The sequence below is a fragment of the Rhineura floridana genome, chromosome 8 (genome assembly GCF_030035675.1).
Source record: "Rhineura floridana isolate rRhiFlo1 chromosome 8, rRhiFlo1.hap2, whole genome shotgun sequence".
Lineage (NCBI taxonomy): Eukaryota > Metazoa > Chordata > Lepidosauria > Squamata > Rhineuridae > Rhineura > Rhineura floridana.
This window is the reverse complement of record NC_084487.1, coordinates 107762539-107778439: the sequence shown is the minus strand read 5'-3', so window position 1 is coordinate 107778439 and position 15901 is coordinate 107762539. Positions and strand designations below refer to the sequence as shown.

The 15901-nt window shown below is 40.3% G+C and overlaps 1 protein-coding gene across 7 annotated transcripts in view; it reads left to right on the top strand.

The window, feature by feature from the left end:
- KIF21A (kinesin family member 21A) overlaps nt 1-15901 on the top strand; it is a 139545-nt gene that overhangs the window by 90648 nt on the left and 32996 nt on the right. For all 7 annotated transcript variants that reach the window (XM_061640322.1, XM_061640323.1, XM_061640320.1 and 4 more), the window contains 4 exons: nt 305-365; nt 1350-1404; nt 6633-6850; nt 15611-15721. In XM_061640322.1, coding sequence (XP_061496306.1) covers nt 305-365; nt 1350-1404; nt 6633-6850; nt 15611-15721 — 445 coding nt within the window. The remainder of the gene's footprint in view (nt 1-304; nt 366-1349; nt 1405-6632; nt 6851-15610; nt 15722-15901) is intronic.

Sequence of the window (15901 nt, the reverse complement as noted above, 5' to 3'; positions counted from 1 at the left end):
TTCTAGTGATGTATTTTTCTCTCTATTGGTCAGTAAATAGAACAAAATGTTAGCTAGTCTTCCTGGGACAAAACAGATGAAGAAAGCAAAGAAGTCAAGCAAATGGATTCACCAGTAGTGGCATTGTAGGAAACGAGGGCACTCAAATTTAGGGGAATTCCATTTTAAGTAAAAATGAATTAAGTGTGAGAGTTCTTCTGTAGTTAAAGCAATGCAGATCATTTTCACTTTGGATAGTATGAGGGGCCTTTGAGATAGATGTATGAAACTGGCTAACACAAGAATGACTTTGGGAATTTTCCAGAAAATGTGGAAGATAGTACTGATGAAGATGCTCCTTTGAACAGTCCTGGGGCGGAAGGAAGGTGAGAAATCAATGTAACCAGTAACCATTGACTTCTTCTAAAACTGATATCAAATTTCAGTATAATTTAGTGTAACCTCTCTCAACATCTTTCTTAACAGATTCTAAGCAATTAGCAAGAGGGCAAGAATAGATAAGCCCACTGGAACTTTCCCTTTAACTAGCAAGAACTACAAGCCTCTCCCTCCAGTGACTGCTTCAGTAGAGTTCCTATAGCTAGTCACATCCTTTGTTTGTCCTGCCTCTTTTACAGCAAACACCTTCTGAAAATAAACTCAACTTAAAATAAACTTCTTAAAATCCCTATGATCCTCAGATTCCCAATATGTTTTTCAGTTCAGATACCACCTGGTGGATCCCGTACTCTGCGAGTTTGGGTACCCTTTTCGTCACTGGATCCTGTTTCTTTAAATACAGTTCTTGTAGAACAGTGGTCCTTCCCAAGCTTTTGAACCCTCTCTTACTTCTTCTAGCTTGCCATCAGGGTTGCCAGTCCCAATCCCTTCTCTGTGCCTTCCCTTTGCCTCCACCGTCCTCTGTGGTAAAGCTCCCTTCCATATGTCCTTCCCACCTTCTCTACTATCTCAGCTCCTTTTGCCTTTTTCTTCCCATTTTACTCTGTTTGCCTTCCCCTTCAGACCTTCCTTCCTTGAATTTGCTTCAGATGCATCAACAGCTTCCCTTTTCTCCTGCTGCCAGGAACATCTTGAGGCTCCTCCCCCATGCCGTTCTACCTTCCATTTTCAAACTGTAGTATCACGTGAAACCTTGCATGTGTGAATGTTCATGTTACCTAAAATCCACCCGAAAGTTATAGCTTGGAGAAAGATGCATGTTTGGGTGAGAGCAGTCAAATTATGTATATGCATGCATTTACCATGACACGTCTCTGGCTATAGCTGCTGTCAGGGCTAGCTGCCTAAGGGGGAAAGAGTTACCTTGTTTCTGAGAGAGCTTCCCAGTAAATTGCTAATTTTGTTTACAGTTCTCTATCTTCAGACCTCATGAAGCTTTGTGGTGAAGTCAAGCCTAAAAACAAGGTAAGATGTGTGTGGATAATATAGTAACGTTTTGCATGATTATGGCATCCTTTGTGACATTTTTCCTCAAGTATGAGCATTACTTAAATAAATTTTGTAACATTTCTGAGATGATGTCTTGTTACTTGTGCAAATTCTCCTTGCTCTCCAGGCTCCCAGTTGGTCCTGAAAAATGTAGTTTTCCCAAGTGCTGTAGCCATGCAATGGTCCTTAGGAAAACTAAATTTTCCAGGGGGTTTCCAGGAACTTGACACCAGGATATTGGGGGGGGGCTTCTAGCTGCAGCACGTGTTGCCATTGCCACAAAGGATAGGGAGAAAGAGACTTCCCTTCTGTTCCTCTCCTTACTTGCCATTGATGTGCTGCTGTGGCACCAGTCCAGTAAGTGCGATGGGAGGGAACTAGGCAGCTCCAAGGTGCTTGTTTGAAAAGTCAAGTTGGCTTGAAAATAAGCTGATTTATCTAACCCAGAAGGCATAGTTTAGGGCAGCCCTGAACCCTGGATGGAAGGGAGCTGTGCAATCCCTGAGCTTGTTTGACCACAAACCAAGCCAAAGCTTAGGTGGACTTCCTTTATATTATCTCTGTAGGGCTTCCCTCTCTGCCAGTGTGACTGTAGGCAGGATTGAGGCTAGAGCAGGGTTGATAAGTCACATAGGCTGGAGGGACAACTTTCAGGTAGGTACTTTTCAACAGTGAGCTAGTTTTCATGACATGGTAAACCAACCAATGGCTTAGTGAGATCTTACATAGCTCAATGTGGTGCAGCATTAAGAAGGATCTGGGAGGACCGGAGTGACTGAGCTTCTCTTCAATCTTGCTGAGCCATAGTTTGGCTTAACATGTCATGCAAAACAGCTTAACAAAAGCACAATGACTTTTGTGCTAAGCTCTGGTTTTGGCATTACATGTCTAGCACCAGTCTGGGCTATATTGAAACTGGAAAAGTTCCTAAAGTGACTTTAGGAGTTGTAGCCAGGTGCTTAAAGTGAAACCAAAAGTAGGTCTGGTTTGGTAATGGTCACACAATGTTAGAAACAAGATAGAATGGGGCAAGTTTATGTTTTAAAATTGTAGTCTGAAGCCTGGTTCAGGCAGAGTTTAGAAATCGGGATCATAGGATAAAGCACACACAGATGCACCCTTCTCAAGAGCAAAGAGATGCAAACACCTTGTAAGTCTGAAAAATATGCATAGTTAGCTGCCCTACAGAACTATAATGGTTGTTCCAGAAATTAGTAGTTCAACAGAGAAGCCATTTTGTTTGTTAGTATGTTTGTTTATTATATATTTACTTGTGTGTGTGTGTGTGTTGTGCCTTCAAGTTAATTACAACTTATGGTGACCCTATTGAATCGGCGACCTCCAGTAGCATCTGTCATGAACCACCCTGTTCAGATCTTGTAAGATCAGGTCTGTGGCTTCCTTTATGGAATTGATTCATCTCTTGTTAGTTCTTTTTCTACTCCCTTTTGCCCAGCATTATCATCTTTTCTAGTGAATCCTGTCTTCTCATGATGTGTCCAAAGTATGATAACATCAGTTTCATCATTTTAGCTTCTAGTGATAGTTCTAGTTTAGTTTGATCTAACACCCTATTGTTTGACTTTTTCGCATATTCTGTCCTTACAGTAGCCTCTCATATAGAATATAGGTTGCGCATCAGGACAATCAGATGCTGTAGCACCCCCATTTCTTTTAAAGCATTCCATAGTTTTTCATGATCTACACAATCAAAGGCTTTGCTGTAATCTATAAAGCACAGGGTGATTTTCTTCTGAAATTCCTTGCTCCGTTCCATTATCTAACATATGTTTGCGATGTCATCTCTGGTGTCGCTTCCCTTTCTAAATCCAGCCTGGATGTCTGGGTTTTCTCACTCCATATATGGTAAGAGCCTTTGTTGTAGAATCTTGAGCATTACTTTACTTGCATGGGATATTAAGGCAATAGTTAGATAATTATTGCATTCTCTGGGACCCCTTTCTTTGGAATTGGGATATATAGCTTCTAGTCTAAGGGCCATTGCTTTGTTTTCCATATTTGTTGACAGATGTTTGTCAGAATTTGGACAGATTCAGTCTCAGTAACTCTATTGGTATGCCATCTATTTCTGGTGATTTGCTTCTTCCAAGTATTTTAAGAGCAGCTTCCACTTCACATTCTAAGATTTCTGGTTTGTCATCATACGGTTCCTCCATGAATGAATCTGTCATTCTTCCATCTCTTTTATATAGTTCTTCAGTGTTTTGCTTCCGTTTTCCTTTTATTTTATCTCGGTCAGTCAGTGTATTCCCCTGTTGATTATTCAACATCCCTACTCTTGGTTTAAATTTTCCTATAATTCCTCTAATCTTTTGGAATAAAGCTGTTGTTCTACCTTTTTATTATCCTCTTCTATTTCTATCAGTTGTTGTTGTAATAGTTCTTTGTCCCTATGTACTAGTCATTGTATTATTGAATTTAGGGTTCTGACCATGTTTCTGTCTCCTTTTGCTTTTGCTTTCCTCCTCTCTAACCATTTTAAGAGTTTTATCTGTCATCCATTGAGGTCTTTCTCTCCTTTTAGTTAAAAGTATTGTCTTTTTACATTCTTCCATGATAATGTATCTTGCTTCAATCCATAGTTCTTCTGGTTCTCTATCAACTACGTTTAAAGCCTCAAATCTGTTCCTTATTTGCTCTTTATATTCTTCTGGGAGGTTGTTCAAATTGTGTCTTGGCATTATGATTGTTTTGTTCTTCTTTAGCTTTACTCTGATTTTTGATACTACCAGTTTGTGATCTGTACCGCAGTCTGCTCCTGGTCTGGTTTTCTCAGAAAGTATGGAACTTCTCCATTTTCTGCTACCAATTATATAATCAATTTGATTCCTATATGGACCATTTGGTGATGTTCACGTGTACAGTCGTCTCTTTGCTTGCTCAAAAAATGTGTTTGTTAGAAACAAATTTTTGACTTCACAGAATTAAGTAAGTCTTTCTCCTGCTTCATTTATATCTCCTAAGCCCCATTTCCCCACAATTCCTTGTTCTTCTCTGTTCCCAACTCCTCTTCTTCTGTGTGTTCCGTTGGAGCATAGACTTGGATAATGGATATGTTAATAGGTTTCCTGTTGTCTCATCAATATCAGTCGCTCAGACGTAGCATTATAGCTCCTAATTGCTTTTGCTACATCATTTCTCACTATTAAAGCAATCCTGTTTCTTCTTAATTTCTCATTTCCTGAATAAAATATTTTGTAGTTGCCTGAGTGACAATGTCCCATTCCCGTCCATTTCACTCATGCCAAGTATTGTAATTTTGAAGCGTTTCATTTCTTGTTTGACAATTTCTAACCTTCCCTGGTTCATGCTTCACACATTCCATGTCCCTATTGTGTATGTTGCACAACTCCAGACTCCCCTTTCACATCTGTGCACATCAACCTCTGGGCTTCCTTTCGGCTTTGACCCAGTTGCATCATTAATCACAGCAATACTCGTACTTGTCCATTGATCTTCCCCGGTAGCTCGGTGAGTGCCATCTGACCTGGGGGTCTCATCTTCCAGCACTATCTCATGTTGCATATTGTATAGTCTATTCATAGTGTTTTCATGGTAAGAGGTATTCAGAGGTGGTTTACCATTGCCTTTCTCTGAGTCTGAATGCATCTTAGTCTGGTGTTTCAGCTTTGTCCATTCTGCCTTGGGTGACCCTGCTAGGAGTCTAGCCTCTTGCTCTAGACTCCTGATGGTATTGCACTCAGCTTCTTCAGCACACTCAAATCCCCTCACCACATTAAGGTGTGCATCCTAGAGGGGGATATTTACTTTTACAGGTTTATAACCACTTCACAGCTAGAAGCTATTGAAGCAGTATACAATAACATCTGATTAAATACAAAAGACACAAACTTTAAAAACAATAACAATGTTGCTAAAAACTCTAAAATTAATGAACCCATTTCTGTAATTATACAATTAATATTCTATAGATTGACTGGGTCCCCCTTCAGCTGGTAACTGATTCCAATGAGCTGGAGCTACAGCACTAAAGACCTGGTTTCTAGTACAGTTGTATGTGGTGTTCAGGCATTTATATCTACCTGAATTTCAGTATGTAAGTAACTTTTGGGATCCATCTTAAGTCTCTCTCCATATCCCTCATGGCAGCCATATTGTGGATGCTCCTGTAACAATTCAAAATGTGTCCATGGATCAAAAAGGTCCTGCTTTAAATCTGTTACATGCTTTACTTTGTGTAGTTTCCCAATGGAAAAGAGACAATTTTGCTAAAAGTGGCAACTTTCTAGACTTGTGGGCTTGACTCCAATCTTCATAGCTGTCCATGCACTTACATATTTTAAAAAATCCTTTATCTTAGTTTTATATCCTATTTATAAAATGTTAGTAAAACCTTATTTCAAATGAAATAATGATTTTGGATTTGTGAATCTTCCCTGTTTACTCATATCAACTATAGCAGATTTGTGTATTCTGCACTAAAAAATGAAATTCTGCATTTAAGCAAATTAAGGATTTTTTTCACAAATTTCTCTAATGTATTTGGCAAGTTTCATTTTGTATATGTCTTGTCCCCAGCCAGCTTGTTCAGCTCACTTCTCTTGTTTCTGAGATTTCAGCAGGCATTGCCTCATAGCCTTTGGTTTTGCTGCCATGAGGGACAGAATTTTGCTGCTCTTTTAAAGATGAGAACCAAAATTCTAAAAAAAACTGAATTCTGTGACAGGTATCCAATTCTGCGTGGTTTCTGCATGCGTATGGGCCAGGAATAAAGGGTGATTGCTGCTGTACCTCATGTGTTATCAGCAATCAGCACTCCATTAACAGAACAAGCTACATTCAGATATTAGCTGTGTGTTTGACGTGGTGCCGGAAAGTTTAGGAATAATCTTATTTCAGGATTAAGTGAAGGAGAAGTGATTTGTCTTTGGTTCTAGAGAAAGTGGTTGACCATCCTTAAAAGCACTGAGGGTGTGTTAAGATGAACAATATGTAATTATATATAAGCTTGTGAAATGAACCATTTTAAGTTTAAAGCAGAGAACTGAACCATTGGTGTTTTGTTTTTCTCAAACAGAATAGATAGGGGACAACTATTATTCCAGTGAATTTTCTGTTCAAGAAAAAAAATATATCAAAATATTTTCACTTCGTGCTGTATGCTATAAAAATCATTTTGTGTTTCATGCAAATGTTTTTATTTCCCCCCCAATTTATTTCAGGCACGCCGTCGGACAACAACCCAAATGGAATTGCTTTATGCTGATAGCAATGACTTAACCTCTGATGTCAATACAGGAGACGCAGCTTTGGCTGGCCCTCTTGCATCCGTTGTAGAAGCTCAGGAAGGTGCAATGAACCTTGACATGAAAGAATCTGTTGCTAGGGATAGGGAGGCCATTGTCTCACAGACAGGCTTGCCTTCTAAGATGGGCAGCATGTAAGTTTTGCACAATGCACTAACTTTCCTTTGGCTTCTTAAAATGCATGTTGCTGGGGTGTAACTTCTTGTAACCTTTTAAAAACTTTGCTTAGATGGCAGTGTAATTCAGGCTCATCAGAGAAAATCTTTCATTCTCATCCCTTAGCTTCTGCTTGTACACTCACCACAGAATGGACTAAATTTTTAGTATACAATGTTTTAAGTAGATTTTCTTTTTGTAAACACCAATTCATGTACTGTAAACCCACAAATTGTTGTAAAATATTCAAAGAAAGGACAAATAACATGAAAAATTAATACGATTTTAAAATGATGTAAAATCTAAGTTTTAAAGCATATCTGAATTTTTTTGCATGGAGTGGATCCATTGGATAATATCTAGTACTGCTGTTCCACTTATAGAACACCATATGATATAGCAGAAGCCTCCGCTAGCTTACCTTGAAGCCCCCTGAAAATCTGTTCCAGAGGGTTGGGAGACCCTATATTTATTTATTTATTTTATTATTTCAATTTATATACCGCCCTTAGCAAAATAGCTCTCAGGGCGGTGAACAAACAAGATAAAATACAATATATCATAATAAAAATACAAAAACATATACAAACAAACAACAAAAAACACAGCAAAAACAAAATAAATACTACAAAAATTAAAAATACAGATTAAAAGATTAAAAAAGATTAAGAAGATTATGCCTGGGAGCATAAAAAGGTCTTTACCTGGCGCCGAAAAGATTAAAGTGTAGGCGCCAGGCGTACCTCTTCGGGGAAGCTGTTCCACAACTCAGGGGCCACCACAGAAAAGGCCCTAGATCTCGTAACCACCCTCCGGGCTTCCCGATGGGTTGGTACCCGGAGGAGGGCCTTAGATTCTGAACGAAGTGAGCGGGTAGGTTCATAGCGAGAGAGGCGTTCCACAAGGTATTGAGGTCCCACGCCGTGTAAGGCTTTATAGGTCAAAACCAGCACCTTGAATGTCGCCCGGAAGCAAATAGGAAGCCAGTGCAGACGCGCCAGGACAGGTGTTATATGCGAAGACCAACTGGTCCTCGTCAATAATCTGGCAGCTGCATTCTGCACCAGCTGAAGCTTCTGAACTATCTTCAAGGGCAGCCCTATGTAGAGCGCATTACAGTAATCCAATCTTGAAGTTACCAGAGCGTGGACAACGGAGGCGAGGTCGTCCCTGTCCAGATAGGGGCGTAGTTGGGCTACCAGACGAAGATGGTAAAACGCATTCCATGCCACCGAGGCCACTTGGGCCTCAAGAGACAAGGAAGAGTCGAGAAGAACCCCCAAACTACGTACCTGTTCTTTCAGGGGGAGTGTAACCCCATCCAGAACAGGGTAAGCATCCACCATCTGAGCAGGGAAGGCGGCGTTCACCAACAATGTCTCGGTCTTGTCTGGATTGAGTCTCAGTTTATTAGCTCTCATCCAGTCCATTATCGCGGTCAGGCAACGGTTCAGCACATGAACAGACTCACCTGAGGAAGTTGAAAAGGAGAAATAGAGCTGCGTGTCATCAGCGTACTGATGGCAACGCACTCCAAAACTCCTGATGACCGCACCCAGCGGCTGCATGTAGATGTTGAAAAGCATGGGGGACAAGACCGATCCCTGGGGGACTCCACAATGGAGAGTCCATAGTGTCGAGGGATGTTCCCCAAGCACTACCTTCTGGTGACAATCCGCTAAGTAGGAGCGGAACCACTGCCAAGCAGTGCCCCCGACACCCAACTCCGCGAGTCTCCCCAGGAGGATACCATGGTTGATGGTATCAAACGCCGCTGAGAGATCAAGGAGAATCAACAGAGTCACACTCCCCCTGTCCCTCTCTCGATAAAGGTCATCATACAGGGCGACCAAGGCTGTTTCGGTGCCAAAACCGGGCCTGAAACCGGATTGAAATGGATCTAGATAATCGGTTTCATCCAAGAGCGCCTGGAGTTGGCTGGCAACCACCCGCTCCAAAACCTTGCCCAAAAAAGGGACATTCGCCACCGGTCTATAGTTATTCAAATTATCTGGGTCCAAGGAGGGTTTCTTTAAAAGAGGTCTCACTACTGCCTCCTTGAGGCTACCAGGGACTACTCCCTCCCTCAAGGAGGCGTTAACCACTTCCTTGGCCCAACCGGTGGTCCCAGCCCTGCTAGCTTTCACTAGCCAAGATGGGCAAGGATCCAGAACAGACGTGGTTGCCCGAACCATTCCAAGCACCTTGTCCACTGCCTCGAGCTGCACCAACTGAAACTCATCCAATAAAGAAGGACAAGGCCGTGCTCCGGACACTTCAATGGATTCATCTGTCACAACATCAGAGTCAAGGTCCCTGCGGATACATGCGATCTTATCTTGAAAGTGTCCAGCAATTTCGTTGCAGCGGGTCTCAGATGTTTCCATAGTATCGTGGGGGCCAGAGTGTAAGAGCCCTCGCACGACGTTAAAAAGCTCCGCTGGGCGGCATAAAGATGATCTAATAGAGGCAGCAAAATAGAGCTTCTTTGCTGTCCTTACCGCTTTTGTATACAACTTATTGGTGGCACTTACCAAGGCATGGTTGTATCCACTGGGAGTTTTCCTCCATCTGCACTCCAGCCTCCTCCTCTCTTGTTTCATCGCTCTCAGCTCTGGAGTATACCACGGAGCTGTATGAGCTCTACACCGGAGGGGGCGCGCGGGAGCGATCGTGTCAATAGCCCGGGTCAGTTCCGTATTCCACAGTGCGACCAAGGCCTCAACAGGAGCACCAGTCCTATCAGCCGGAAAATCTCCCAGAGCCCTCTGAAAACCTACGGGATCCATCCGGCTCCGGGAGCGGATCAACTTAATAGATCCTCCACCTTTGCAGAGGGAAAGAGCTGCTGTGAGTATAAATCTCAACAAGCGGTGATCTGTCCATGACAATGGGGTAGATGAAAAACACCCCACCACCAGATCACCATCTCCACCTATAGAACTGTATGGAAGGGGGTGCCAGAGGCTACAGTGGAAAGGGGGCTCTCATGTTAGCAGATGTCTCCGCTAGATGAAAAGCTATTGCACAAGCAGAACAGCACCATTGGAAGTCACATGTTGGTGAACATCTGTTCAAAGTGTTTGGGGTGTATTGTGGACTCTACAAATACCGTACTCCAGTTTTGCTGCTGCATACTATTGCTCAGCAGAAGGTTGAAGCTCATAGTTCAGGCAAACACCCCATGAGCCATTTCACTTCTTTTCTAAACATGAACGCATTTTTTATGCAAGCAGTATTATTTAATTTAGGTTCATGAGTTAGATTACTGATAGCAGCATTTTTATTTAGAAATCTTATTTCTGTGTTATACATTGAACTTACTAATGTAAAAGAGCACAGAACATTTTAGAAACTAATCCCCCAAATGTATGGAATATTTTCAGGAAAAATATATTATTGTGTCTCTTTTGTAAATATAAGCACTAATATATATATATATAAAATTTCCTGTATCAATCTACCTGCTACAATAAAACTATTAACTTTTTTTGGAGCAGCTCAGAATGAATTCTAATAATTTTACTTTTTTCATGCATGTTGCTTGTGGCAATAGAAATAAGCAATAAAATACTCCTGACAGGTACTTTTTATTAATACTCTTGGCTTTAATGCTTTTGCAACTACTTTCTGAAGCAATGCTTTACTTAGCGTAAATAATAGCGAGTATAGGTTGAGAATCCTGCTTATCTGTTCAGCAGTGTTCTTGGAGCATCACAACTTTAACAAAAAAATCAAATATTTGTCATGGAATCCAAGATTCAGGTAATTTTTTTGAGTTTTTAAACATTTGTTCATAAAGATAATTGCAAATCAAGCCAAAGTTACATCTGTTTTGGAAGCTAACGTACTGGTTCCCTTTTCTCCCAAGCAAGCTTTGTTTGCTTTTATTTTACACAACAAATACAAAAGTGACTGAAATGGTTCAATCAATTTACTGCCTTCGTAAGAGCCACTTCATATATTATGTTATAGGATATACACCTAAGGTGCTTTAAGCATACAACTAAAAATGTCAAGCATGCATGTGACAAATAGGTTTATGCATTGTTTTTTCATGTAAGTACACTAGCCAGGGAGCTATGATTGGCTTTGGCTTCATGTGGACTATACTTAGTCACACATTTCAGGGTTGCCTTTATTATAATGTTTGAAATGGCCCTAATACTGATACCTACAATACCTGATACTGTAACAGTTTCCTGATAAATGTTTATAACAACAAAAAGCAACCACAGTAGGCTCTGGGTTTGACCAGTGGAAAAATGGGGATGCAGCTACATAAGCCTTTCCTCTGTGGGCTTTCTTTTCTGCTCAAAATAATTTGTCACATGCTCAAAAAAAATATGGGTGCCAATATCTTTTTTTTTCATGCTGGAAAAGCAGGTTTTGGGGTGGGTGATTTTTAGCAGAATAATAGCAGTGGTAGAAAGGATTAAGCAGCAGCTCACATACACCGTATTCCTTTCCTCAAAGCCTCTCTGTTGTGTTTCATTAAAAAAAAAACACCAACTTTTGGATGCTGTTACATCAAACCTGTAACATGCATTTATTGTTACATATACCCTGGCCTCAGGGCAGGTAAGAATATTAAAGATATTACAGCACAACAGATATGAAATCAAATTTTATTGCTTATCAACCAAACAGGCCATATGTGTACATAGACATAATAATAAAATCAGTAGCATAAAACAGTAATAAAACCTCAAAATTTATCATCAAAATAAATACCCATAAAATGTGTTACCATAATAAAAACTGATGGGGGAGAGTATCCTGAGCAGGGTCATCTCTTCCTGCTTGCTCTCAAAGCAGGACTTGTATAAACTTAGACTTGAAGTTACTTTCATGTGGAGGCCTTTCCTAGTTCAAGATCCTGGCTGCTCAAGAGATACAGTGGTGTTTGGAGCTGTTCAGCTTAAAAAGCAGCATCCATGTGAAGAGTTTTTTTAATAAATACCACAGCATCACTCAATACAGATATGTGTTTCTCATTCGTGTATTAATATGGTTGACGTCATAATGCTTGAAGATGCCATGTGGGTCTTCAAACACAATGACCCAATTCAGGCAAATCATGATTAAATATGATAATTATGAGGAAGCTTAGTGTTCCACATCTTAGTGTTTCGCATTTCCTCACCCTCTTTTTCCCCTTTGTGAGCGAGGAAAGGACATGAGAAGCTTCTGTTCATAGTTTACAATAATTGCAAGTCAGGAACAAAACCTTCTCCTCCCCTCACCTGTAAAGGAAGGTGGAAAGGGAAGGAAGTGTGTGAGTCTAAGACTCATGTCTATGTGTTCCCAGCGCTCAGAACTATAGCTTGGAAGACATTCAGGAATGTATTTGCTTGTTTGTTACATTAATACCCCTCCTTTCTTTCACCATGGAACCCAAGGCAGCATACATGTGATTCCCAGGTGGTCTCCCATCCAGGCACTGACCAGACCCAGACCTGCTTAGCTTCAGCAAAGTGGTGGCCTCATGTGTCTTCAGACCATGTAGCCATTGTGGGCATAAGCTAGGGGCTTATGACAATTCACAGCATTTTAACATCCATCTATTCATTGACCAATGTGTTGGCTGCAGTTTTCTAGCACGCATACATTGCAATTACCTTCACATTTACATACATGGATATATTTTCAAATATTAGTGTTTACCCTAAGACATGTCAGAAACAATTATTATGCTGTTCAGAATACAAGTTTGTCCAAATCATAACAGACAGATGTAATACAAATAGAGTGTAATTTCGCTGAGAAGTTATTCTCTGGCTCATAATATCCAAATCCTGGATACTAATTATACCTAATCCTGGATACTAATTATACCTTGAAAAAAGCTGTGCTGTACAAAATCGTTGAAGGTTGGTTTTTACGGGCTTCAGGAAACTTCTCAGTCCCCAAACATTTGGGCAATGGGAGCAGGTGAGCTGGCAATCTCTGAGCTTGCCTGGCCAAATTTTGGAAGCATTGACCAAATGAGCTGATGCTTAGGCAGATTTCCTTTATGTACTGGCTACATTTGGGTGATTGTATCTTGAACGAATAAGCTGAGGTAAGAATGAGTCTCTTTTTGCTGCACAAGCAGCTGCATCTCTCCTCCCCTTGCATGAATGAGCGATCAAGCCAGGAAGTCTTAAACTTCCATTTTATCCAAACCAGAAAGTATGGCTAATGGCTTTGGAGCAAGCCAGGATACTGAATCATGGTTTGAAGCTGACTTAATAACCAGTCTTATTCTGAAGTCATTAACCGTAGTTGCCAAATATAAAGGACACCAGGAGATTGATCTATAGGCCAAACTACACCTGAGACTCCACCTCCCAGTATTATTTTCTTTTCATATTGAGTCTGGGGGGTAGGAATGGGGGGAGAGTCTAACCTTTTCCTCATGCACTGCATCCCTGATCAACATCTCTCTTCTTTTCTCACCCGTTATCACCCACAGAGGGAAATTTGTGCCTACTAATTTTTCTTCTTCCAGTTTAATGGCACCACAGGATGGGGGCTACTGGGACTGGGGAAATGGCTGAACATGGATGATTCCCTCCCCCCAGTCTGCTCACACCACTGCCCCAATCTAAATTGGGTGTCCCTTGATGCTTTTACAAAATGAAAATTACATTGGGAAACCCCAATCCTAGAGCGTTAATATAACTTCATTTTGCTCCACCCTTTCTTTATTCCTGTTTAGAAAGTGAGGGTTGCTTATTTCCTCATTATGCCTTGTGCAAATTTACCAGATGAATTTTGGTAGTCCCCATTATGACCAAAAATACGATATAATAGAGAGGAAAATATACTGATACAAAAGTAGGCAGAGTTGATGCTTGTGCAATTGCAATTGCAATTGCAATTGCATTATCCCCTCCTTGAGATTTAAAAAACAGGAAATACGTAACTGCAAAGGGGAGTTGAGTATGACCAGGCCTTGGTCATGCAGCTCAAATGTCCTTAGGCAGCCTCATTGTTTCACAGCAAGTTAGTTTGTGTGACAACACTTTATGTTGCTTCTAAAATGAAATGCCACAGAAAAATTAAAAACCCATAGTAAGCAGGATAGTGAACATACGAACAGTGGTCTAAAGGAGCATAAACATTTTGCCATTCAACCTACTTCTGACCCCTGCATATTTCTCATGTGAGCAGCCTGGCTGCCCAAGCCCCAAACTGCATTTTTAGCATGTGTTTTTAAATTGTTTTTTAAAACGTGTCTTTAAATTTGTATATTTGTATATTTGTTTTTAATGTTTTTAATTGTTGTAAACTGCTTTGGCTATGGGGCGGTATACAAATGTAATAATAATTTTAAACTCCTTGATGTAAAATTTACAGGAGGAGTATGTGTGTGTGTGTGTGTGTGTGCGTGTGTGTATGTCATCCATCTATATATCACTCCAGATCTGTTCTTCCCGGGTCCATACATCTTCTGAGAGTAGTCCTATCCCATTTACACATAAAATATGTGGATTCTTTTAAAAATCATCAAATTAAGGTGAGGTGGTCCAAATAAGGAAACTGCCTTACCTTTCTTTATTTTACCAAGTAATTGTCGCTTTGAGTGGCTTGGGAGAGGGCAGACGCTGCCACACATAGTAAAAATGGGGTTGCAAGTGACTCCTGGAGACAAGAGGACATGACACCTTTTGCCCCCTTTAAACCCATTGGGGTAGCCATCTTTTTTCCATACAGTGTTTCTGCAGACCCTGTAAGGTGTTCAGAAGCATTCACTTCAATTTTTGCTTAACCACAGCTTATGTATTCTGCACCCAATAAACTGTTAACCATAGTTTATTTTAAACCATGGGTTCGTGTCTCCTCATCATAGAGAGCTTGATCTGCAGCTTCTTCACATATCTGCTCAAACATTAGAGGTATAAATAGAAGTAGATGAAAAGTGGTCTTTTAGACCTAGCTCTCCCTAAGGTTGATAAACACTTGTATCTGGGCTGTACCACTCAGACTGCATTTGGGGATTCACACGATTGAATGCTCCTCTATCAAAGAAAAAAAAACCCCTCTATATGTAAAAAAAACCTGCCTAGATATCAGAGAGAAGGCTAGTTTGGAAGATTTCATCCTGACATCTAGGGAGGGATCCCTCCTATGTGCTGTGTTTTATTCTGTATATTGTTGTGTTTGAAATATTTAATAATTTTTGCCCTGTCTTTTAATATATACAGTGCCTCAAGACTTTGGTGAAGAGGTGGTATAGAAATGCTTTAAGTCAGAGATGAGGACCCTCTAGATGCTGTTGGACCACAACTCGCATCAGCCCAACTAGCATGGCTAATGGTGAGGGATGATGGGAGTTGTAGTTTAGCATCATCTGGAGGGCCACAGGTGTTTCCAACCTTCCTTTAAGTAAATGCAGAGTGTTTTGTTTGAATATGAAGGTACATTAGTAGATTCTGTTTACACATTCAGGTATTGAGTGATATACAATACATTAATGAATCAGCTCTGACTTATAGCTGAATGTATACAATTGAAATCTTGTGACTGAGGTGATATGTAGTAATTCAGAAACTTGGCCTGTGATAGCATGAAGTTGATATTGCAGTCATCAAGTAAAGAATACATGTTTGTGACTTATCTCACTATACAAATATTCATTTTTTCCTGCCTTTTTTTTCATCTGGAGCTAGCACTCAGTGTTAAAGAAAGTAAATATGCAATGAAAAGAAATAAGCAGATGCTCTAAGAGGCAATATTTTCTGTTCTCTCAGGTCTAGACAGTCATCTCTGACAGAAAAGAAAATATCAGAACCCTCGCCTTTATCAAAGAGAAAAACCTATGAGAAATCTCCAGATAAACCCACGTCAAAAGAACAAAAACAGTAAGATTCTTTTTAAAAAATTAACATTGTTTGTGCATTACAGATATTGAAAGTATTGTTGTCATGATAAAATATGCCACCTTGAGCTACTTGGAGGAAAGTGGGATATAAATGTAATAAATATTTCATTCAAATTTCATTGTAGTGATAATTGACACTGAAAATCAGTGTGGCAACATT